Source organism: Sturnira hondurensis, unplaced genomic scaffold (assembly GCF_014824575.4).
Source record: "Sturnira hondurensis isolate 20B ecotype Veracruz unplaced genomic scaffold, ASM1482457v3 Scaffold0006805, whole genome shotgun sequence".
Classification (NCBI taxonomy): Eukaryota; Metazoa; Chordata; class Mammalia; order Chiroptera; family Phyllostomidae; genus Sturnira; species Sturnira hondurensis.
In genome coordinates, this window is record NW_028079436.1 from 2,070,750 (window position 1) to 2,095,787 (window position 25,038).

The following is a 25,038-nucleotide window of genomic DNA, read 5'->3' on the forward strand; positions in this document are numbered from 1 at the left end:
AATACAAAATGTCTGAAATGAAGAACTCATAATATAGGTTTAAAGCAGAAGGGGCATAGCAGAGGATAGGGTAGTTAACTATAAACTATCCAAACTACAACACACGGGTGAAATAAAAAGAAAAGAGCAAAGATAGGAGGGAATAAGAGGCATGTGAGGAACTGTCAGGCACTGTCAGGCATACTAATGTGCGTATAATTGGTATCCCAGAAAGAGATGATTAAAAAACAGCGATATTAGAAGAGGCTGTAGTAAAGAATTTTCCAAAATCCAGAAAAGATATCAACCTACAGTTTCAAAGAGCTAAAAAAAAACAAAGCAAAACAAACCCCTAAGTAAGATAAATACAAAGAGAACTACACATAGGTGCATCATAGTCAAACTTCTGAAAAACAAAGAAAAAAATCTTAAGAGCAGTCAGAGGGTAGATGAACAGGCTACTTTTAAGGGAGCCATTATAAGACAGTCAACTCTCTCTTCAAAAGAAATGATGGAATTAGTGGACAATGGAATGACATCTTTAAATTACAGAAAGAAGAAACCTAACAACATAGAATGCCTTACTCAGTAAAAATATCCTTCAAAAGCGAAGGCAAAATAAAGACATTTTTGACCAACCAAGGCTGAATTTGTTACCGGTAGAACTTCATTACAAAAAATACTAAAGGAAAACAATCCCACATAAAAACATGGAATTACAAGAATTGAATAACATCAGAAAGGTTTAATATGAGGGTAGAATAAATAAATATGGACTGTATAGAATGGCAGTGTATCATTTCATAACACTGTATTGTAGAGTTTAAACACCTGTGGACTTTAAAATATACAATGGCGACAGCACAGAGGGTGGGAAGGATTAAATGGAGTTCATCTGTTGTAAATTTCTTGCATTGTTCGGGCAATGAGGAACGTTCTAATTTAATCCATAGACCCTAGTAAGTTGGGTTTACATATGGGATCCCTAGGGAAACTTCTAGACAAAGAAAAAAGAGTGCCTACAGACAAGCTGATAGAGGAGAAAAATGCAGAACAAGCGCACATCCATCCAGTCTGCTGATTTAAAGCAAAGGCGCCACCGCGTTTCAGTGGCGCGAGGATGGCCCCCTCCATAAATGGTCCCGGGTCAGTGGGACATCCATTTGAACCTTGACCGCCCATTACGTCAGGAACAAAATTCCTGTGACATGGACGATAGGCCCAAGTATGCAAGCTACAACAACGAAACTGGTAGAGAAACCGTGGGAGAATATTTCATGACCTCTGGAGAGGCAAAGCTTTCTTAAATGGGCCATAGAAAGCACTAATCAAAAAACAACGTATTGGTATATTGCACTGATAAAAATTCAGAGCCTTTGTTCACTGAAAGACATTACTGAGGAAATGAAAAGTCCAGTCACAGACTGAGAGGGAATTTTATCCAACAGAAGATTTATATCCAGAATCTACATAGACTACAAATCAGTAAGAAAAATGCAGAACACCCCACAGAAAAATGGACAAACACGGAACAGACGTGCCATAAGAAACAGCCAATAAACACATGAACGAGGCTCAGAATAACTAGTCACCAGGGAATATTATTGAAAATACAATGAGCAACTGCTCCACTGCCACCTGAATGAGTGAAGTTGAAAAGGGTAATGATACCCAACATTGGCAGAGACAAGGAGCAGCTGGAGCCCTCATGCACCGCTGCTGGGAGTGTGATGCGGGGCGGCCATCCAGAAAAGTGGTGGGAAGTAACTGCTCTGGCTAAATACATGCATACCCCACGACCTGGGCTTCTACGCTACATCAATGAGTGCTTGTTGCCACTGGAAGACGTGTACAAACACATGCAAAAACAGTTTAATTCGAAATAACTGAGAACTGGAGACAATTCAAATGCCCACCAGCAACGGAATGGTTGATTGTGGTGTATTCAAACTATGGAATTCTAACAGGGAGGAACTAGAAGGATGTACCATCAGCAACGGCATCACAGTCATAATGTTGAGTATTAGAAGCAGACACAAAAGCATGGAATGTGTAATTTCCCTTCTATACAGTCCACAAGCTGACAAAAGTAACCAGAGGTGAAAGAAGAAAGCAGAGTGGTCCCTGGGGAGGATGGGTGGACCATGATGTGGCCTGTACCTTGATCAGGGTGGTGGTTGCGGAATTTGCAAGTGTGCAAATCACATTGAGCTGTGTATCAAGACATGTGGAGTTTACTGTATGCTAATTACCTCTTCATAAGGAAATGTTGAAACCAAAGTTCACAGTGGCGCTGGCCGCTCCTGCCACGGGACTCCTGCTGGGGCTTCTGTGGAGTGCAAACAGGAGGTGCTGGCTCTTGGGGAGTGGGGGCGGTGCAGTGAGGCCCCACCTGGCTACCCCAGGCCTCCCTGTGAGTTAGCCATTCCTGCACCCAGGCTTTGCTCCTTCTGTCTCCCAGACCCCCAAGGACCCCCTGGCCAACTCCTGGGGGAGACCTTCACCCCACCCGCCTCAACTGACCACTCTGCAAGGGAGAAGCCCCTCCCGCAGCCTCCCTCCCCCAGTCCGGTTTCCTCACCTGGGTCCCAGCTCCCTTTGTTACCCTGCCCTGCAAGTATCCCGTGTGCCCAGTTGGAGGCGATCTTGTCAGATCCTCCAGTCGTGTCCCTGGACACCCAGGCCTGAGCAGAGAGGGTGTCCGCCAGCGTTCACGGACTGACAGAGAGGGTGAGGCCTCGAGCTGACTGATCCAGAGTGGAAGCCCTTCCAGGGTAGCGGGGTCACAGTCCTGAGGCCAGGACAGAGGCCACACGGGTCACGCAGCCGGGGCTCTCTGGTGCGCGCTTAGGCAGCTTCCCTGGCGTGACCCTTCCTTTGGCTGATCTTTCCTTGGCGCTGCCCCTTCATTGTGACCCCAACCGGAAGTCGCAGGACAGGAGATCCTGTTGACGTTGCCGGTGCAGGTGTGCAGCCAGGGGCCCGAAGAGGCGAGCAGAAGCCATCCCACACCGAGGACACCGTCCAAGGGCTAGGTTACACGTGGACAGGGCGAGGGCTCCTCGCTCAGCTGCCAGTCACAGGAGAAACGTAGGCGAGGGCTGCTCTTTCCCTCTCGGCAGCCTCGGTCTATAGGGTCGCATCTCAGCAGGAGCCAGGAGAGCCACTGAAGCAGCCGGTGCCTCTGCCATCCCCTGGCCTGTGGGTGGTCGTTCTCCCCCAAGGCTGCAGGACAACCGGCTGCGAAGGCCCCGTCATCACCCGCGACCCTCCCAGCATCCTCCCTGCCTTCCCCACTGCTTCCCTGCGGCCCGGTAAACACCTCTATCTGCCTCAGTCGCTCGCGCTTAGGAACTACAGGCAGAGGTCTCAGCTACACCTTGGCCGGTAGGAGGGGCCAGGCCCAGGACCCGGCCGGGCTCTTCCCGTAGGTTGGGGACGCTCCTCCGACTGGCTCCCTTCGGCGGGCTCCGTGCGCTCTCTGCTGGCCGTACTCACCTTTGCAGATACAGCCTGGCAGGACCAGGGCCGCAGCAGAATTGCCCCCAAATGATCGCAGTCTTTCCCTGGAACACACATAACTCCAGGTGTCCCGGGATGGAGTGCAAAAAAACACCCCAAGTCTTGATGAGGGCAGGGGTCAGGCTGGCATGGAGCTGTTGGGTGACTGTTGGGGTCAGAGGGCACTGCTTGCTCCCAAGGTGACTGACGCTCAGGACAGTCTGAGGGCCCAGCCATGGCAGGAAAGTGGAGATGTCTACCCTTAACTATGCCGGTCACTCACGCTTCAGCCAGGGAGATGCCCTGTCCCAGCCATCCCTGCTTCCCTCAGGGCTCTGACTCCTGCAGACGGTGGAGGTGGACACTTTCCTGATTGCAAACCTCAGCTGACTGGTTCAGGGTCAGGGACATGGTCAGGTTCTGGTTCAAATAACACCATGTTCTGATTCTGGGTCACGGTGAAGGGCAGAGCCAGAATAGAGAGCAGAGAACTTCCTCCTCCTCATGTGAGGAGTGAAGTCCCAGCAGCTCCCCACGCACCCCCACCTGTGTGCCTCTGTGGGCCCCTGTGTGTCCAGTGGGTCAGGATCCCAAGGATGATGGTGGGCCCCATTGTTCTGTCTGTTAGGCATTAGAGGCACAGTGACTATTAAGCTTCTCACAGGTTCCTGCCACTGCTGCAGACAGGGAAACATGGAGAAAGCTACACAGGAGAAAAGTATCGACATTAACTGCAAGTAGATGTAAACTTGTGTCATGGAAACTAGTCAACTGTGGCTCAGGCCACATTCTTCCTGGGCCAGTATAAAATGGACATCAGTGAGGTGCAGCGTGCCGGACACCCCCCGGAGGCAGGAGTGCCCTGGCCTCCCTGGATGGGTCAGAGTCCTGGGCAGTGCCCCACAGGCGAGGAGACAGGGATCCCCAGCAAGTTCAATGACAGTGTCTACTCAAGGGATGGTGGAGTCAGAGCCGCAGCCAGAGCTGGTACAGGCAGGAGAGAGCCCACAGTGGGGGCTGCGAGCTTGGCATCCCCCAAAAGACAAGCTCCTGTGATTATGTGGAGGGAGTGGTTCTGAACAAGTGAGCAAGGACATCCCATTTCCAGGGCACTTTACGTTCACCGACCGGCGAGTTGTGATGGGCATGGAATTCTGCACTGTCTGTGATGGGCGTGGAGTCCCAGGCTTGTGCAGGGCAGAATTTGCACAACTTGACTGGGTGGGGGGTCACTCACGGATGGATTGACTCACCGCCTCACTCCAAAGAGAATATAGGGGGACTTGCAAACACATGTCACTGTAGCAAGAGGAAGTGGGAAATGGGGTTTGGGGGGCCTGGTGGTACTGGGGGACCATCACTACACGGGCAGGCTCCTTGTAATGGTAGGAGATGACTGAGGAAACCAGATGCCCTGATTGGGATTTCAAGTCTGTCTAGATCCCTGCAGCATGTGGGTGCACTCTCTGGGGGAGCAGCTTGCACTGTGGGGCTGCACTGACTGCCTTCCGCAGGGTCTGCTCCGGGAGACAGTACAGAGGGAGCCAAAGGGGAGGGGAGGGCCTCATCTCCAAGAGGGAGCTCAGGATGGGGTGGGGGCGTGGGAGCCGGAGCATTCAGTGTTTGCTGGATGAATGGGTGAGTGAGTGAGTGGACACATAGCACCTCCTCGCTACTGACTTCTCCCCAAATGCACCGTCGCGCCCCAGGCCAGGCCTCCAGCAGCTCTTGTCTCCACTGGGCAGCAGCCCCTCCTGCTCAACTCCAGGCTCCTCTCCTCCTTCTCTGCCCCACCCCGCCCCCACAGTAGGCAGGCAGGGGCTCTTCCTAAACCCTCATCGATAGGATCCTGCTCCTCCCTGGCCCAATGCCAGGGTGCCTCTCGCCGCCCCCAGCCTCCAGTCTAAGCCCTTTTGTGTATAGTCCAGGAGAAATCCGCAATTTGCCCCTGGGACCCTGGCAGCCTCACCCCCATTTCTCCCCTGTCCTCGCTTCTCCTGGCTTCCTGACATTTTGACAAGACCCCCCAAAGTAGTGAAACCACTGAACTCACAGCCTTTGAAACGGTAGCTAAGTCAGATGTCCAATAGTTATCCCCCACCCTCACCTCATCCTCACCCATTTCTCATGCCCCCGAGGCCCTATTTGGGCTCAAGGCTGGGGAAGGAGAGATGGGCCGGGAGAGAAGGGGTCTTCTGTATTGTGGTGGTAATGATTTTTAAAAGATGCTTTGCACTCCATGCATCAAAATACCAGGACTTGTAAGCACCACACCTACCTAACGCCCCACCCTCCAGGCATTTGCACCTGCCCAGAAACTTCCTGCCCAGGAGGAAGGCAGGAGGTCATGGTTAGGAAGGGAGGCCAGGTCTCTGCCCTGAGGGCCTGCCTGGTCCCGCTGGGTAATTATAGCTCCCAAGGGCAGGGACCAGCCCTCTCCACCCCATAATGACAGCCCAGCGTAGGCTGGCTCCACAGTCTGCAGGGTCCCTGGTGGATGCCGCTGGGAGGGTACCTGTGGCCATCCTGTGGGGCCAGGCTTATCTTCTGCATTCACCAAATGGGCTCAAGCATTTGGGGGGGGTCCAGTCTCTGGGGACACACTTGGCCCTGTTCAGGGCTGGCCCCGAAGGCTCCTGGGCATGCTGCTAGATTCTCTTCCTTTCCAGGGTCCTGCACCAGGCTCTGAGACCAGACTAGCCTGGAGGCCCTCATCCTGAAGCAGCAGGGCCACCACTAGGTGGCTCCACTCAAGCTGCACCTCCTGTTCTCTGTCCTTGGCCTTGAGTCAGAGCCCAGGGTCAGTTGTCACACACCTAGCTTTTCTTCAGTCCCTAAGGGGAGGGGCCTGGAGGGGAGGGTTGGTCTTGTAGTCCTGAGAACAGCCATGTGCTGAGTGTGCTGCTGCTGGGTGTAGGGTCAACAAACACAGCTCCCTCTGGGCAGCGTTGGTTAATCCTGGGACTGTGCCCTGGGGAGCTCCATGCAGGGACTCAATGCTCACAGAGCCTGGCCAGGCCTCCTGCTACTGTGGTGGCAGCCAGGGCCCACAAGAGGTATCCAGGTGAGGTGGGCCTCAGTGCGGAGCAATGGAGCCCACCCACCCATCCCTCCATTCCAGGGAGGGGTCCCAGGTGAGTGAGGCAGGGGCGGGGCAGGGCAGGGCAGGTGAGGAGTCTGTGCAGAGGGAAGACCTGTAGCCCACCTGCCCTCCCATTCCCTCAGTGACCTGTTTGCCCAGCACAGATATTTCTTGGCCATCCCTTCTGGAGAGACACTTGGCCCTTCCCTCAGGACGGAGGTGGCAGGGAGACAAGTCTAGCCTTCCTTGAGAGGTAATCAGCCAGTGACGTCACTTAGGGACGGCTTGGGGGCAGGGCCTCGATTGGCAAGACTCTTGGCTGCACTAGGGAAAAGGTGGCAGCCGGTCCCTGAGCCTGAATCTGGGCCTGAGTCTCTGGGACCGGGACTCAGCAGGCAGCAGCTCCTGGAGCAGCCTCCCTGGCTGGAAAGGCCTGGGCCCTCCCTCCCGGACAAGGGTACTGGGGGCCTCTGCTCTCCTGCTGGTGTCCCCACGCCAGGAGCTTCTGTGGCATTCCTGGTCCTGAACCCCCACTGGGGCCTCAACTGCCCCCAGCAAATGCTTCTGGAGCGAATGCAGAAGGGACACAGTGGAGTTGTAACCAGAAGGGAGGTGTGGCTTTGTTCCACCATGGTTTTGGGGAAAGGACTGTGGCCTGGCTGTTCAAGGTGGCAGTTTGTTCTGAAGTGACACACAGAGGTTTGCTTAGCGAGGTCTGCTGGAGGCCACGGTGGTGCTGGGTGTACATCCCGCCTCCCTCCCTCCCTCTCTGCACCTTTGTTGCCCACCCCCTGTCCAGGTCCTGGGTGCCAGGCCCTGTGCTAGAGCTGGAGACACAGGGAGGAGCAGGACCGAGGCAGGCCCCCACACTAGGGCAGGCAGGGAGGGGGAGGGAGCAGACATGGATGAGATCAGGCTGCACGCCTGCAGTTCACCGACGTGCGCCCTGGGGTCTGTGTGGGAACCTGGCTCAGGCTGGGCCTGGGCTTCCACAGGAGCCCCTTTGGGGAAAGGAAGGTTGTGGGGGCAGGAAGAATGACATGGTCAAGGCCAGGGAACTAACTGCAAGATGCCCAGGGTGCTGGAGTCCCGAGTGTGAGGTTGTGCATGGTGAGCGCGGCCATCAGGGCTGGATGAGGGGACTGAGGGCCCCCGTTAGATCTGTGTCTACCCTGGGGGCAGGGACACCTTTGAGGGCCCTGTATGGGAATGACAGGGACAGATCACATTGTAAAAATGCCACGGTGCCTGTGGCCTGCAGGACGGGCAGAGGGAGCTGAGCAGGAGCTGGGGGACAGGATGGGTGGTCTAGGTGAGCCACGCTGGTGCCCTGGATTGAGACCCTGCAGGTGAGACCTTCAGTGGGGGCACATTGTGGGGGATGTGGGCATGTCTGGGAGGGGCCAGATTCACCTCCTGAGGGGAGGGACATGCTGGAGCAGAAGCATCAGGGTGGTGCAGGGTAGGGTGTGGGGAGAGCCAATGAGCTCACTTGTCGAGTGGCCGCAAAGAAGAGGTTATGCATGTCTGCAATGGGCCAGGCGTTCGGAACCAAGAGTCATAGATGCACAGGGACCCCGTAGCCCGTGCAGGGCAGGAAGGAATGTTGGGTGTAGTGCGTGAATGATGCCCCCTCGAAAGCTCTGTCCATGTCCTGATACCTGTGCCCTGTGAACCTGACCGTATTTGAAAAAAGGGACTTCGCCAGACAACAATGTTAAGGACGTCATGAAATGACATCATTCTCATGACCCCCGTGGGACCTACATTTGATGAAAAGTATCATTATTGGCGAGGAGAAGATGCAGACACGAGAGTGAGCAGGGTCCCAGACTCTGAGGCACTACGGGGGCCATCATTGGGCCTTTGGCCATCGCTGTGTGGAACGAGGCATGAGGGAGACCACTGTCCTTTCACGGGGGCATCAAGCGCCTGTTTGTTGGGGGGGGTGGGGGGGTGATGGCAGACAAAACCGCACAGAACTTACGTGCTCCCGGACTCCCAGGCCAGTGGGGGGGTGGGGTGGTGGTGGAGGGTAGCTATCAATCAAACAATCATTCAACTACATCAACAGTGGCAAATCTTACAAAGCACACAGGCCTAAGAGATTGTTCTAGGAGGTTCTGACCTGCTCGGGGAGGTGAGGAAAATCCCTCTGAGGGAGTCAGAAGGGTTCAGTTGGGGAGGAAGGAAATTTTTCTATACAGGATAACAGCATGGTCAAGGCCTGGGAGGGAAGGAGAATAGCCAGTGGAAGGCACCGGAGGAAGGTCTGTGTAGCTAGAGAGCTGAGCGGGGGGCCTCACAGACCACTGTTAGGGGTTCCAAAGGCCAGTGCCGTTCACTGAGCTGTGAGTGACGGGTTCTCGGCTGCATTTTGAGGCCATCAGTGTTGCTGCAGAGTGGAGGGGAGGTGGGAGGAAACGAGGGTGGAGGGAGGAGCCAGCTAGGAAACTGTTGCAATCTGTGCAATAGAAGGGGCCAGAATGGACGGATTTGAGAGAGGTTTAGGTAGTAGGGTTCCCTAAACCCTAAACTGGCTGTGGGATATGGAAGGACAGGGTCTAGGGTGAGGCAGGAGGCATAACTCCCAGACTTCTGGTCAGGGAACCCATGGGTGGGGTGTGGCTCCTTCAGTGCAGCGGGGAAAATGAGAGGTGTGGAGGGGAAAGGGGAGAGAGCATGGACTCAGGGCCTGTGGACACTCAGGTGGAGGCATAGACTGCATAGTCTGTTCTAGGCGCCTGCAGCCCAGGAGTCAGGGGGAGCGCAGAGAGGGAAATGTGTGAGTCATCTGTGCAGAGGAAGCAATTAAAAAGAGGAAAACGCTGGGCTTGAGCTTTGAGGAACTCCCACCTTCACTGACTAGTGGGGAGAAGGGGAGAGGAGAATGTGCTTGGGGGGCAGGTGGGGAGAAGCCTGGGCCGAGATGGCCAGAGGGGATGGTGGAAACCCAGGGACACGAGTATTCCAGGGAGGCAGTGGTTGGCTGCTGCTGGCCTGTGGACACCAGTGGTGGCTTCAGCAGATGAGGACTGAAGAGTGACTTGAATTGAGGAACTTGGAGGTTACAGAGAGCTTATTGAGACCTGGTTTGCTGTAGAGAGGGGCCTGAGGAATGGGAGGGAGGTGAGGAGGAGGAGACACAGGGCTCTTTCAGGGGAACTTGCTGTGATTGGGAAAGAGAACAACCCTGCAGTAGCTGGTGGGTCTGAGTGAGGGTTTTTTTCTACAGCTACAGGCTCCAACATGTTTGCAGGTCAAGGGAAGGATCCATTTGGGAGGCGGAGGTTGACCGTTCAGGAGACCACAAAGCCAGCTCCCAGAAGGAGGAGAGGACCGGAGGATTTGGGGGGACCGAGGCTGGCATACCAGGATGTCACGGATGCAAGGTTTTTGTTTGGGTTTAGCTGAGCTCTGACCAGTGGCTGACACAGGCCAGAACTGCGGATCCTTCAGTATTTTACGTGTTGTGTGTATTTCTGCGTGTGTGCTTGTGCCTTCCCAGCTCTGGGCTGCCAGCTTGGACAGCATGTCCTGGGGAACAACCCTGCAGTGCCTGGGCAGAGGCTGGGAACCTCCCACTCCGGGCACACTCCCTGATGAGATTCTCAGATGAATTTCCCCTCATTCATGTCCAGGAAGGTTCATAGAACAGGCGTGGGAACCTGCCTGGCCACCAGGGCCTGGTCCAGATCTGGCTGAGGTTTGCAGCATCCCTGCCTTCATTCCCTCCTAGATCTGAGGGGCTGAAGGAGCCACTGTTTTTGGCCCGCGTAGTACGGCAGGGTCTGGGCAAACCAAGGGTTGGTCCTACTGTGCCAACACCCCCTCCCCTCCCCCACCAACCTCTGGCCTACACTTCAATGAGGAGCAGTGCGTGGCCCAGGGGCTGGGGACAGTCTGAATCCCTTTGGGAGCTTGGCCCTGGGGGTGGCCACCAGGTCTCTAGTCCTCCTCAGGACCGTCCCCACTGCTCTGTACTCTCCTCTGATAACCCGGCTCCTGCCCCGGGTGACGTTCCCCACCCCGCCTCACCCCCTACAGACACCCAACCCGCCGGGGGTGATGATGGGGAGGGGGCAGTAGTTGAACCTGTGCCCAGCCGGACCGCCGAGGAAACGGGCCGCTGAGGCCGGGGAGTCAGCCAGCATCCAGGGCCGCTCCCCGCACAGCACGAGGGCGGGGGTCAGGGCCGGGGGGCTGGGACGGAGGGCCGGCCGAATCCCACAGGTGGGAGCCGGGCGAAGGGTGGCGGGCGCGGCGTACGTGCGGCCAGCGGCGGGCGGCATGAAGGGCGCGCGGCGGGCTCCCGCCCGGCCCCGGGCTCCCGCCTGGCTCGGGGCCCGCGCCCCGCTCCCGCGCGCCCCGGCGGCCCGAGCCTGCCCCCGGGGTCGCAGGCGGCAGGGACCCTTGGCCGAAGCGCTCTGGGCGCGGAGCCAAGAGCCCGGCCGGCTCCGCGGCGGGAGGTGGGGACGTGGCGGCGGCTCAAGCGGGCGGGGCGGGCCGCGGCGGGGGGCGGAGCCGCGGGCGGGGGAGGCGCCGAGAGGGCCGGGTGCCGCCGCGGGAGGTTCTGGAAACGCCGGGAACAGCGTGTGGGTCCAGGTGAGCGCAGCGCCTGCTCGGCCGCCGGGTTCGCCGCGGGGCTCGGGCGCGGGTCGGGGGCGCCCGGCTGTGCGTCCTGCCCCCGCGGGGCCGTGGGTCCTGTCGCCGCAGCGCATCCCGGGCCGTAGCCCCGCGCCCTCCACCCTGGCTGTACACTCGTCAGGGTTCCTGTCCCGCCGTCCCCGTCCCCGTCCCTGTCCCTCCCCGGGCTCAGGGTGGTGAGGTCAGCGGCGTCCTTCCTGCCGGTCCCCTCGGCGGCCGCGCCAGGCGGGGAACTTGGCCGCCCGGCCCTGTCACGCTCCGGGAAGGGGCGGCCTGGCCGACCGAAGTAGGAGACCAGCCGGGCGGGGCGGGTGGGGCGGGGGCGTCGGCGGACCTTGGGGGTCCACTTCGTGTCAGTGAGTCCACCTTCCTCCCTCCAAAGGGCGAAGGGCTGGCAGTCTGTGTCCTGACCCACCGAAGTCCACTTTGGTGCTCATGAAAAGACTGGCTGTTTTATTAGAAAGTGTTTTTTTTTCCTCCCCCCTCCAGACATCTCTTTGGAATCTGCGTTGCTTTTCCTCAGCGTCTGCGAAGACTGTGGTAATTAGTTAAGTAATTCAACAAACGGACCCTTCTCTGTCAGAAACGAAGGGGTTGCTACCCGGTGGGGCAGACGCACTGGACTGGAAGACTGGGAAATCCAGGCCCAGAGCAGTGTGGTGAGTGCTGGGCAGGGAGGGAGCGTCAGGCTGCGGGTCGTTGGTGGAGGATAGGATGCTTCAGACCAGAGGGTTCCCTGGAGGAGGTGACTCATTAGCTGGAGTGGTCAGATGAAGTCTGAATGAAGGCTAACCGGGACAGAGGAACAGCCTGTGTGAGAAGGAGCAGACCTGGCTGGGCACTGGAGTGGAAACAGGGTGGTGGGGGAAGGGACATTTTAGGGGGTAGCTGCCCATGGACCCTGTCCACCAGAGCTTCACATGAGAGGACAGTGCCTCATACTGCGCCCTGTGTGTGGAGGGTGCTCAGCAAACCTTTGCACCTTGAGAGTGATCAGCACAGCAAAGGTGGGCCCCTGGCCTCTGCATTGGACACCCTTTCAGATGGCATAGAAGAACATGAGAGTCCCTTCCAAGACTGAGACTTGTGTCCTCTGCTGTGGAGTGACACCCAAGGCTTGTGCACCCTGACAGAAGCCCGACAGTGACAGCTCTCCTGCAGGAGGTCGGGGCCCTGAGCACATGGGTTGGAGAATGTCATTTTGTTGCTTAGGGCGTGCTCAACTGTCTCAGGTTTTGCAGAGATCCGTTCTCCACCTAAAAGTTATAGAATGTTTTTGCAAGCTACTGCTGTTTCTCGGCACATGTCATATCTGGGGCAATACATTTCATGGTTTAGTTCTCTGTGAAATGAACTAAGATTTCCTTCGGCTTGTGCTTAAAACTACTCCCAAAGTGCCCAGGGCGCAGTTCTCTCACTGGGTGGTTCTGGGCCTCTGGGCTCAGCCTCTTTGTTTACTTCTACTCACGAGATCTTTGGGCTGTGAATCCTTTGCTTCTAGTGCCTTCTTATTCGCAGATGGCCAAGCGTGTCCAGTGTGCGGCCCTGCCAAGGAAGCCACGTAGCAAGGATGGAGAGAGTTGGCTGGAGGCCTCACCCCAGAGATGCTGTCATACTGGGCTACTGTAGTTCTGCGAGAGCTCAGCAGGCCCACATGGTGACGGCTAGTCTGGGGCTCTAGATAGGCCCTTCTGCCCCCCTGCAGGCTCTGAAATGGGCTGCCCAGGAGAGTACTTACTTTGCTGGTTTGTCTGGTCACAGCTGATCTCTGTTTATTCCTTGAGGACCCCCTGTATGCCTGGCTTCTGCTAGAACATGCCTGAAGCTGGAATGAGGAAGGAGGAGGAGGTGTCAGTGCTGTTCTTGCCCCTGGGTAGCTCACAGTCTCTCTGTGATTGCTGCTTCATGCTGGCAGCTGGCCGTGTTCTGGGGGAGGAGCCCAGAATGTGAGTGTTTATCGGGAGGAGAGACTGCGAGGGTGCAGCCTGAGGAATGAGTGGGGTGAGGGAATGTGGGATCCACTCATTTTCTGAGAGAGCCTCACTTTTTTGCCTGCCCAATTTGTGGCCACGCTGGCTGATGGTGTCTGCTGTGCTGGTGGGTGTGTCCCTGACTCCTGCGATCTGTCAGAGTTTAATTTTATGCAGATGGCGTTGGCAGGAAGTGCTGTGCTGCAGGCACGTGCAGGCCCAGAGTGCTGGAGCGAGAGTCGCCCTGAAAACTCGCTCACATCTAGTAATTTGGACTTTTGAAGTGTCTCGGAGGAATGGAGGCCTGTCCTAGCGCAGAGGGGGAGGGTGGCCCCTAGGGCTTGGGTTGTGCTGGGGATGTGGAACTGAGGGATAGTTTTTATCTCGGCAAGAGCAGAGGGGAATGAAAAGTATGGGCTGGACTTGATGGAGTGTGGAAGAGCGTTTTTTAAGTGTTTGGGCGGCGAGTGTTCCAGCTGAGACAGGATCTGTCTGAGCCTGTTCACAGACCAGCGTCTGCTCTCTCCCTTTCACAAAGTGCTTGCTAGAATGTAGCCTGTGCTGTCCCTGGGACTCCTGAGGGCCAGGGTATGGCCGTGATCCTGTGGCCTTGTACTTGTAGGAGGCAGACACAGAAATACCTGAGCTCCTGCAGGATTGGCCCAGTGCCCCGCCCTTTGCCAGAGACGTCCCTCCCTTGGTGGGAGTTTGAGCCAGTGACCAACCACTTGCAGGGCTGTTCCTGAATGGCGGTAGTGCTGCCATGCCCAACGCCATTCTCATGAATGAACGTTGCATCCCTTCCAGCACTCCTGAGACTGGAGAGGGCCCAGTTTCTGCCTTGTTTCCATCTTCACTGTCCCCTAGACTGGACCTTCTTCCTCTCCAGGGGTCAGCTGGGCAGCCGGCCACCTCAGGTCTGCTGATGTACCTGCAGCACCCTCAGTGCTGCTGACTGGTATCAGTTGTGCCTGGCACTGCTGGGCTGTCCACTGACATCTGTCATCTCATTCACTCCTCACAGCAGCCCTATGGGATGCAGGTTCTAATGGTAGCACCATTGTGCAGATGGGAAAACTGAGGTGCAGGAGACCTGTGACTTCGATAAGGTCACAGGCCAGGCAGTGGTGGTGGAACTGAGTGTTGGTGGCGGTCTGGGGTGGTCTGGGGCTGTCTGGGGCTGTCTGATGCTAGGGTGGGCATGCCCTGCCAACTGGACTGTTCTGCCCTGAGCTGGCCTGCTTGGTCATTTATGAGGGCTGTGATGGATGCCTGGGCAGGGGCGAGTGTCACCTGAGCTCAGGCCACCATATTCCCATCTTTTGGCTCCACATTGCTGTCTGCCTTTTGGTAGGATCCAGCCAGGGGTGTCATGAAGTTGCTTTGTGAACCACAGTGAAGTCCTCGACCCGGGCAGGCCTGCTGTGCCAGGGCAAAGTGGGGCTCCCCCTTGTTGGGAGGCCCTGGTGCTGTAAGCCAGTAGATGTTGCTGAGAAGGACTGAGACAGGAGTATCTGGTGGAAAGTATGTTTGGGGTTTGAATCTCCGCCCTGTCGGCAATTTGCTGGAGTACCTCAGGTGTGCAGGTAACGCTCTCAGCCTCAGTTATCTCTCTGTAGCTGAAATGGAGATGATAATCTGTCTTGTTTACAAGATTTGGGTGAGGATTAGAAGGTAGAAATGAAAGATTTTCAGAATCACAAATAGTGGTTATCTCAGGCGAGTTCTCAGAAAACAGCCCAAGGCGGATCGTGAGTGCTGGTTGCTTCCTGGGAAGGTGCACTTGCAGGGCGGGAGAGGGAGGGAAGGGGCGGTGAGGTAGAGGAGGGTGGGAAGCAAAAGCAGGGTGCTGCTCAGCAAGCTGGCTGGTCTGCACAGGGCTGTGCCACTTGTTCAGCCACGTGGGCCACCTCTGGGCGAGCTCAACAGAAAGTTCATGTCACAGGAGTCCCTCAGTGGACCTCATCCTGTCCTCTGCCCTTCACTGGTCAGAGCTGCCTCGAGTGAGACGTTAACTCCCCCTGCTCCTGGGGGGCACTAGCAGGGCCCCTCAGCAACCCCTGGGGAGCTGGGTGTGGCATGTCCTTGGAGCCCCCAGGAAGTGGGAGGGGCCTGAGTTTAGGGCCTGACAGTCTCTCCCACTGGGTCTGAGGTGAGCCAGCTGCCCAGGAGACAGGTGAGGCCAGGAGAGGTGGAGGCGGCAAGTCCGATGCCTTGAAAACGATGGCGTGTGGGTTTTGTCCTTGCGTGGGTTTCCTTCCTGGGAGTTGGTCTCGTCTAGACTGCCATGTCTCTGCCAGGATGGTGACTGAATATCCAACTGGGCTTTTGCAGGTCTGTTTTTACAGCCTTCTCTGCTGCTTCGTTGCTAATTTACTGGAGCAGGAGACTGTGGTTTTGATGGTGCCCAAGTGGGAGGTACATATCCACGTGTTTGTGGCCCGGAGAGAGAGCACACAAGGATAGCTACAGGTGCACGCCTCGGCTTCATTAGGTTCTCAGTGGAGGAGTACGTCTTTCCTGTGGGGAGTAGTTGAAGGTATGGAACCTGGAGTCATAAGATGGGGCCGGAGAGGATAGTAGGGCCAAGTCACGAGAGTCCAAAAGCCCCTGAGGGCTCGGGAGTTTGGACGTGATCCTGAGGGCAGTGGAGAGCCTTTGGAAAGTTCTTAGGGAGAGAGAGACCAAAGGAGGGGCCGTAGCAAGCCTCGCTGGCTGCTTGGCAGAGCAGAGGTGGGTGGGAGGCCAGGAGAGATGAGAGAGCCATGTGGGTGGCCAGTGTGGCTGCAGCAGGGGGTTGGGTGACTCGGACCGGGGTGCTGATGCGGTGTGACATTGAGTGAGGGGAGCAGGGTGCCTCCCCTCCTTCCCTGGGGTGCCTGTGACAGCAGCTTGTGGGCCTCAGGGGACATCCTTGTGCTCAGGTGGCCAGTCCTGCGGAAACCTTCACACAGCTCCTAAGTTTGCACATGCCTGTCCTCTTAGCTTTGCTGTCGCAGAGTGGGCCATGCTACTGGGAGGCAGGGGAGCTGTGGGGAGCCCTGTTCAGGCAGGTTTGGCCCCTACACAGAAGGCAGGCAGCCTCTTGTTCAGTGCCAAGCAAGACCTATTCTCGGCAAACCCATGTTCTGTCTCTAGGCTGTTAAATACATTGTTAAAAGGCAAGCTGTTGCATTTGGGCTGCAGCTGGGAGCTTGGCAGAGGTTCCTGCCTGATGGATGAGGTAAGGGGAGAAGCTAAGGACGCTGCTGGTTTGCAGCTGGAAACATCTTTTCATGCCCAGTTGGCCAGGTTATAAATGTCCTTTCCAAAGAGAAGACTTGTTGGGGACTCTGATTGTATGTCTTGGAATTGCCTTGTGCTCAGAAACAGTGCTGGTCGCCTGGTGGGTGAATCACTGTCCCTGGAGTGTTGGCAGGGTTTGGAGGGCCTGCCTGTGGGGGTCCCAACTCAGACTGCCGCTCTGCCTTGGAGACCATTTGAGAGGCCTACTTGGTTTTTTTCACTTTAGGCATAGTAGAAAATCTATGTCAAATTCCCCATGGAGCTTCTCGTAGAAAGTTTAGGAAATACAAATAAACATGAAGAGGAAAATAAACTTATTTCTCCAAGATACAACCTAGATTTATGATTCTCTTCTTGCATTGTGTGTGTGTGTGTGTATAAATTTGCATATATGCATGGAAATCTATATGTACGCTTTCCTTGTAAAAATGAAACCATGAAGTACATACTGCGTGGGAGCCTGCTCTTCTCGCTGGACAGTATGCACGGGCACCCATTCTCACACAGTCCACAGCTACCCTTTGCAGGGAAGAAATGTGCGGTCTTCCGCTGTGGTGGTTCCCTAGCTCGAACAAGTCTGTGGTGAAGTGTTCTGTGTGTGGTATGGGTCAGGCATGGCTGTTAACTCAGGAGCAGCTCATGTAAAACTCGGGGCTGGTTTTCCACCCGGGCTCCATGCCACGCTGTTTTCCGTAAAAAGGGGTTCAACATGGCCCATTTCCAGGACTGTTGAGCATGGATTTCTGAGGGTTCCTGGAGGGCATCAGCAGCCCCCGGCGCTTTCTGGGGGCACAGGGCAGGCACACAGACTCCCACCTGCCTTGTCCCCAGGAGCTTCCGAGTACAGGTATGAGATGGGATGCTGCCCACTCCCAACCTGCCCCTTTTTTGTACGGAGCCTTTGGTGTTCAGGGGCCCAAGATGAGGAGAAACAGGCCGGGGCTTCCAGGACACCCCTGCATGTAGTGGCGGTGTCGATGGCAGTCTGGGGCTCCTTGGGCAGGGCTTTCTGGGCCAGCAGAGTTGTCCCCTCCTCCATCAGAGCTGGGCTTTGCAGGCTCTTGGGAAGCAGTTTCCCGAACCCTATCTGAGGTTCTCTGGAGCTCTGCCTCCAGGCTGGGACTCATGGGTGGGCTCCACATGGCCCTCTCTGGAGAAATGGCTGCTGGTGTTCATGTACTGAAGGAATCTGGGTGCTTTCTCCTGTGTCCTGTAAGGCATGGACCATGGACAGTATTACCAGGTGATTTGAATGCAGTGAAGAGGCTTCTCCCTCCCTTGAATTTGTCACCTGTTCTCTGAAGAGGTATGCCACTGCAGCTGGTGACACACGGGAGGAGCACTGGGGTGCCCCCGTCTGACCATGTCTGGGCTGGTCTCCTGCCTGTGGCCCCTCTCCCACCAGCCTGTGCCCTGTCAGCTGGTCCCTCACTCTCCATAGATTCAGTCTTCGGGCCTGGGTTTTTATTGCCCTTTCCCTACAGACACATAGCACGTGCTCTGCTGAGCTAGTCTAACCTCTTGAGAGATAAGGGACAGATACCAAGCCTTATGAAAGGGGCTCGTATAAACAATAAGAAAGGCCTTCTGGAACCCTGGGGTGGAGGTGCAGTATGGTGAGCCTGGAAGCAGACCTGGGGCTGCATCGGGGGGACCTGAACACCCCCTCAGAGCTAGCCAGCTCTGCTCCCTTTCTTCTTGTGACTTGCTTTCCCCTGCTGCCCTTACCCCAGGATGCACCCCTTAGCAGGATACTCCCTGAGATGCAGTATATTCTGGGTTGAAGGACCTCGTCCTGTGAATTTCTGGGCCTCCAACACCTAGGGCACTGATGGGCAAGCCACTGGCTCTGCAGACACTGGGCAGGGGTGTGGACAAATGAGGCCATTCACTGACTCTCCCCTCCTCCTGAGTCTAGAACCTGTTCGGGGGCAGGGGCTGTGGTTGGGCTTCTCTCAGCCTAACCTGGAACCGCAGCGGATTGGGATTTCTTCTGAGAAGGAGAGGCGAGGAATAGCACGTGTGACTGTGTCTAATCCACCATGGCAGGCACCCCCCCCCCCCGCCCCCCGCCGCAAACCCTGGTATTAGTCAACTCGGACTTAGAGTTGTTAGATAAAGCTTACATTTTGGAGGGAAGGATTTGTGTTTCCTTTCTTTTTTTTCCTTTTCTCTTAGTAAATTTCCGGCCAGGCTTGGCCGGAGTAGAGAAGGAAGAGGAAGGACTGACAGAGCTGGGATCAGACGGGCGCCCCCCCTCCCCCTCCCACCACATACCCCGGGCTTCGTGGCTGAGCTTGCAGCAGCGCCTGAAACTTCTGCCGTGTACTTAGGTCCAACACCAGTGGGGCTTGTCTCGAGTTGTGCCTGCTGCCTTCAGGGCTGGTTCTAGGCTCCTGAGAAGGTTGCAGCTGGCCTCTCACCCGTGTCAGGAGCACGGCCTGGCCCCACCCGGGATTTTGGCCCTGTGTGGCTGGTTCGTTTCTGTATCCGGAGTGCCTAGCTCAGTGCCTGGCACACGTGAGCCTGCAGTTAACATTTGTGAATGGGGACGCGCCAGTGAGGCTGGTGCATGCTGGGGAGCATCACTGTGGGAAGAGTGGTGTGTGCCCCATGTTCCTGCTCCCAGACTGCAGTCGAGGTGGCCCGGTGCAGACTGGCAGGGGCAGTTTTTATTCCCCGTCTGGCCGACCAGCTGCTGTGCACTTCTTTGTGGGGTGTGGGTCCCCTGGAACCTCTTGTGTCAATTTCTCGTTCTGTCATTGTCTCTCCTCCAATGTCAGTCTCCTTGTGGGCAGCGCTGCGTGTTACCTCTGGGTCCCCAGCACCTGGCTCTGTCCTGGCATGTTCAGAAGGAAAGGCAGAAACAGATGAGCGATCTGTGAAACAAGAAGGGGCGGGGCAGAATCTGGGGCATAGAGACTGCTAGAACCAGTGGTGACTGACCCTGTACAGTCCAGCCTTCCCATATGGCTGGTGGCTGCCAGGGGCCAAGAGGGCAGCCTCTCCCAAGGGCCTGTCGCCTCTGAGAGCAGGGGCCAGAATTGAGCCCACATCCCTGGTTTACCCCCTGCTGATCCTGAATCCCTGAGCCTCTGTGTGCTAGGGCAGGGTTTTGGTGTGTGTGAGTGTGTGTATATGAGCGCACATACGTGTGATCTTCTCCCCCAACTGTGCACCCAGTGACTGTCACTGAATACTTTGCAGATGCTGCCTTCTGCGACCATGCAACCCTGGGTGTCCATGTTGCTGGTGGCTTGGTTTGGTGTCCTGGGCTGCGTGCAGGCTGAATTCTTCACCTCTATCGGTATGTGCCCATGGGCCGTCCCCTACCGAGCAGTCTTTGGCTCAAGCGCCCCAGTTTCCCTGCCTGAGGCCTGTTCTCATTGAGGGAGCAGTGGCCTCACCCACTGGTTTTGGCCAGTTCTAGGGGGAGTGGGACTTGCAGAGTTGCCCTTTCCCCCTCCCAGGCCCGGATGACCTGGCTGTCCCAGGAGCCAGCTGTCTCAGCCAGGCCCCCGTCCCTGGAAGTGCAGGCTGCTGCTGGGCTGCCTGGCCTTGCTGACTCCCTTTCTCCTGGGATGGGGGAGTGGTGCTGAGCAGAGAGCACTCTACCTCTCTCTCCCTGAAGCTGGGGGCTGGGAGTGTGTGAGCGCCTAGTCCGCTTTAACTCCAGGTCCCCAAGATGCCAAGAGAGCCAACGTGCCCAGGGCACAGGCCTCTGTGCGGGTGCTCGGTGCCCCAAGGAAGGGGGCGGGGCATCTCTCATCCACGTCTCTTGGGCCCTTTCTCCTGTCCCCTGTAGGGCACATGACGGACCTGATTTACGCAGAGAAGGACCTGGTGCAGTCTCTGAAGGACTACATCCTTATGGAGGAAGCCAAGCTCTCCAAGATTAAGAGGTGCCCAGCGTCCTAAGTCCCCATGCCCACCCTGAGTCAGCCCCTCTGACCCCCAGGAACCCATCTGGGGCACCTGTAAGAGGAAGCCGTTGAGAGAGCACTGTGCTGCTGGCCAGGAGTTACCTCAGGGCCGTCCCCAGAGTGACTCCACATGGGCTGATGACCCCCTGCCTTTTCCTTTCTGTTTAAGAGCCTTTTTGTATTCACTGGGCTCCCCTGCTCTTGTCCAGAGTAAGGGGCTGCAAGGATCCATGGGGCCTTACTGTATTCATCCTTTGTCGCCTCTTGATGAAGAGCATCCTGAGTCCCACCGGGGAAGCTACCACAGGCCGAGGCCCTTGTGGGTCAGTGTGTTAGTCTCCCTTTCCCTCTGGCTCCACAGCTGGGCTGGCAAAATGGAAGCTCTCACCAGCAAATCGGCGGCTGACCCTGAAGGCTACCTGTCCCACCCTGTGAATGCCTACAAACTGGTGAAGCGGCTGAACACAGAGTGGCCTGAGCTGGAGGGCCTTGTCCTGCAGGACTCGGCCGCAGGTGAGGGACGGCGAGTGTGGCTGAGCCTGTCCCGGGTCTGGGTCTGGGTCTGGGAGGGCACGTGCCATGTGTGAGCAGGGACCCTGTCGTCTCACATCCTCTCCCTTCTCCGTGGGGACCAGCCGGTGGCTGGCTTTGCGGTGTAATACATGTCAGTAATCAGTTCTCGCCTTTTCCTTGGGTTTCCACTTCCCTTTTTGGTAGTGATTTTTTTCCCATCATACTTTAATAATGCATTTTTATAGAAAAGTTGGAAAATACAAACACATTCACATAAGGAAATGATAGTTCTTAATCCAATCGCCTAGTGATGATGAGTACTACTCAGACTCCAGGTTTTTTACACATACATATACATAAAAAATGGAACCATGCCTGTATACCAGGGGCGCGGGCTCACTTGCTCTGAGGAGCTGAACGAACTGATGGGAGTGAGCTGGGTGGGCTGGGTAGTGGGTGTGTGGGACTGTTTTAAAGCTCTAACTGTGCTTGGTGCTTGCGCTCTGATAGAACTTTCTAGGCTCTGTTGTTTTCCTCTCAGCAGGAGATGGTGGGGCGGGCCTTCCTGCCTCTGAGCCCTGGGCACAAGGCCCTCATGTAAACTCATTCCCACTCATGTCTTTAAAAAAAAAATTTCCCTTTCATGTCTCTTAGATATAAAATGAATCTACTGGCAGATTTGTGGCATAAGAGTATACTGTTTTCCTAAATTTCGCAGCTTCTCTGTAGGCCCATTAAATGTTCTTCTGAAACACTATTTTAATGGCTAGACAGTCATCCGTCATACAGATGTCGTGTAAACTTGGTCAAGCCAGGGGACGTGGCCTTGTTTCCAAATCATCAGCAATCTTGCACACCCATCTCTGGTTATTTTCTTAGGATGCACTCCTAGAAGTGGTACTTGCAGGTCAGTGCAGGGACTGTTTTAAAGCTCTAACTGTGCTTGGTGCTTGCGCTCTGATAGAACTTTCTAGGCTCTGTTGTTTTCCTCTCAGCTGGAGATGGTGGGGTGGGCCTTCCTGCCTCTGAGCCCTGGGCTCAGCCTCCAGGACTCCCTGCCTCATGTCCCTGAGTTGGGAGTGCTGATCAACTTCAGATTGGTTGTTGCTCTGGCCCAGGCGTTTCAGTCCTTTTGGCCAGACTGGGCTGGGCTTGGACAGGGTAGCCTCTGGGGAGGGATTGGTGAGCTCAGATGGGCTGGAGCTGTGCCCAGTGAGCTCACCGCCTGCAGAGGCCGAGGCTGCCTTTCCCAGGCCCCCGCCTCCCAGCCCGGGGCGAAGCTCAGAACTGAGTGTTTGGCCTGCACTGCGGGAGAACAGGCCCGCTCAGGGGACCGTCCACTCTCCACTCCTGGTGTCCACGCCCCTCTCCACCATCAACATCTCATTTCTTCAGGAAAAAATTACCTAGGAGAGACAGGATAGGCCCTTAGCTTCTTTTCACCTCTAATTTTCAGAGTTCTCGCCCCATAAATGAGGGGACATGCTGATATGTGGCTTTTTCTGGGGTGCGTTTTCTTTTTCCTGGATTGTAAACTCTTTAGGGTCCCTGGCCACACAGTCAGAAGGAAGGCAGCATGGCAGCATCTTGGCCCCCTAGGTTCCCAGGCATGGGTGGGAGTGGGCGTGTGAGCTGGAGTTGTGAGGGTAGGTGGCTGTGGGCACTGCCATTCTGGGGAGCAGGCTGGAGGGGAACGGCTCCGGAGCTCCCCTCCCAGATCCCAGCTCATGGGCAGAATTGCAGCTTCTGAATCAGCATGGTGGGGCTGACCCCTTCCTGGAGCCCTGAGACTGCAAGAGGTGAGTGCTTTACAGTGAGGGCTTAGAGTCCCAGAACAGCTTTCTTGGGGTTCTCTAAGGTCGGGGGTTCTCCCACCCTCTAGGCTGTGGTCTTAAACAGCACAGTTGGGGAGTTCCTACCCTGAGGTCATAGCAGGTTTGAGTGGTGGGGGGTACCTAGAGGGCAGAGCAAGGCCCAATGCCGTCTCTCAGGGCACCGTGCTGGGCTGGTGCAGCCCCACCTGCTGGGCCTGGCCACGTGGAGTCCTGGCTCCTAATCGAGGGAGGTCCAGACAGTGCCAGATGCCTCCAGGATTGTCATCCTCACTGTTCTGGATGATAAGGGCCAGTGGTCAGTGGTGAGTGGCCAGCTGGGCTCCCTGAGTGAACTACCTCTGTCCCTTGGGCTCCTTGGCTTGAGATGTGGGCTGGAAGTCTGTGTTTACCTGGCCAACCCAGTAATCCTGGGTCGAGGTTTTCCATGTGAGTCATTTCCCACTGAGTGGTCAGCAAGTCCTCCTCAGTCCTCCCTGTGCCCCCTGCAGTTAGCCTCTCTGTCCTCTGTCCCTTTTATCCCCACTGGCCCAGCTGAGTGCTTTGGAGCCAAGACTCCCACCTGCTAACCAAAGTGTGGGGCCATTTCTGTCTAGTTCCCAGGGAGCAGCACCAGCAGTGGGTACAGTGAGGGCTAAGAAGGGAGAGGTCTCCATGGGGGAGCCATCGGGACAGCTTCCTGGTGGCAGGGAACCTGCACTAGCCCGAGACCCTCCAGTGAGGACCTCTGTGGTCCCAGGTGGCATTCCTCCCCTGGGTCAAGGGTAACCTCTTGCTCTCGCTCTCTCGTTTGGAAGGATTTATTGCCAACCTCTCAGTTCAGCGACAGTTCTTCCCTACTGATGAGGATGAAATGGGAGCCGCCAAGGCCCTGATGAGGCTTCAGGACACATACAAGCTGGATTCAGACACGATTTCCAAAGGGGAACTTCCAGGTAACTTGCCACTCCGGGCTTTTCATGTTCAGCCTGTGATTCTGCCGCAGTGTCTGGGCAGGGCTGGAGCCACTGCCCACCTGTGGTCCCTGCTGCCAGGTGCCGAGTCACCTCTGGCCGTGAGCCTCTCTGGGGTTTCCAGTTGATGCCAGTCCCCCTTCCCATGAGAGCCACCTCCTCAGAGCCTTGTCCCTGCAGCCCCCCTCCCTGTGTGAATCAAGTTCCTCTCCTAGTCGAGTCTCAGGGAAAGCCGAGGCTGCTGCTCAGGACCCCCTTGGCTTTGCTCCCAGCGTACCACTCAGACCCCCATCCCTCCGGCTCCCTTTGGTTTCTTCCTGTCTAGGCCTGATCTCTTGACTCACAGTCGTGTCCTGTTTGCCCTCAGTTGCAGTCCCTGCCCCATTCCTTCTGTGAGGACCTCTCTGGGCTCTACCCCTGGGCTTACGCGCAGGCTCTGTTGTTGCTGGTCTTACAAACTCACCCTCAGGGTCAAAGGACCAAGCTCTTCCTCCCCCCCCCCCCCCCCNCCGAACAGTCTCCCTCTACTTCCTTGATTCCCAGGCCCTCTTGAACGCACAAAGGCTGCCCCTCCCTACTGACTCCCATCCGCCAAGCCTGCCACCGGAAGGTCACCAGGGGCCAGGCAGCTGCTAAAACCAAGGACAGGTTCAGACATAATGTTCTCTTACTTTCTGCAGCGTTTGGCATGCTGATAGCCTCTTTCTTCCTGGTATTCTCCCTCCTTTGAATTCTGGGACACTGATCTTGGCTGTTTCTTCTTTGGCATCTGTGGTTATATTCTCTCAATTTAAATCCCTATCTCTTATTTTTTCCCCACAGGCCCCTGTCCCACTGACTGCTCCAGTGTATTTATAAGAAGATATCTGGGGTTTGGGGAGGGCTGTTAGAGGCCAAACACCCAGGCATTCAGTTAGACCCCATTAAACCTTGGGTACCCTTGGGGAGGGTCCCTGGAGGAGGTACAAGCAAAGGAATCATGGTCTGTGGGAGAAGGAGGCTCTCTGTCGTTGGCCGGTCAAGGCCTAGAGCCCTGGAACTGAGCAGCTTGTGAACCAGTACTATGGGCGTGGACTTCTCCTTATTCCTGCCTCGGTCAGGTCTGCAACCAATCAGGCCACGAGGCCAGAGGGAGAAGGCAGCTAGGGGCACCTGCAAGATCAGCTTGCCCTGAAGCTACGAGGCGATTGGTGGAAGAGCCACCAGTCTGGAGCCACGCCCAGGCAGCGGTCTTTTACTGCAGTTAGCAGTCCTGTGTGTGTCCCAGAGGTGGAAGGGAGTTACTTCCTAAGATTCCACCCCACTTCATGGTCTCCCTGCTCACCTTCCCCAGGTGAGCCCACCCCTTTTCAT

The 25,038-nt window shown here is 56.3% G+C and overlaps 1 protein-coding gene across 4 annotated transcripts in view; it reads left to right on the top strand.

Moving 5' to 3' along the window:
* Nucleotides 1-11,080: 11,080 nt before the first annotated feature.
* The window catches only part of P4HA2 (prolyl 4-hydroxylase subunit alpha 2), a 31,556-nt gene continuing 17,598 nt past the window's right edge, over nt 11,081-25,038 (top strand). For 2 of the 4 annotated variants that reach the window (XM_037050509.1, XM_037050506.1), the window contains exons 1-4: nt 19,672-19,771; nt 20,270-20,366; nt 20,749-20,900; nt 23,530-23,667. In XM_037050509.1, coding sequence (XP_036906404.1) covers nt 19,672-19,771; nt 20,270-20,366; nt 20,749-20,900; nt 23,530-23,667 — 487 coding nt within the window. Of the gene's footprint in view, nt 11,168-11,293; nt 11,391-11,698; nt 11,869-19,671; nt 19,772-20,269; nt 20,367-20,748; nt 20,901-23,529; nt 23,668-25,038 lie in introns of those variants that run through there. The other 2 variants (XM_037050507.1, XM_037050508.1) reach the window with 2 other exon arrangements.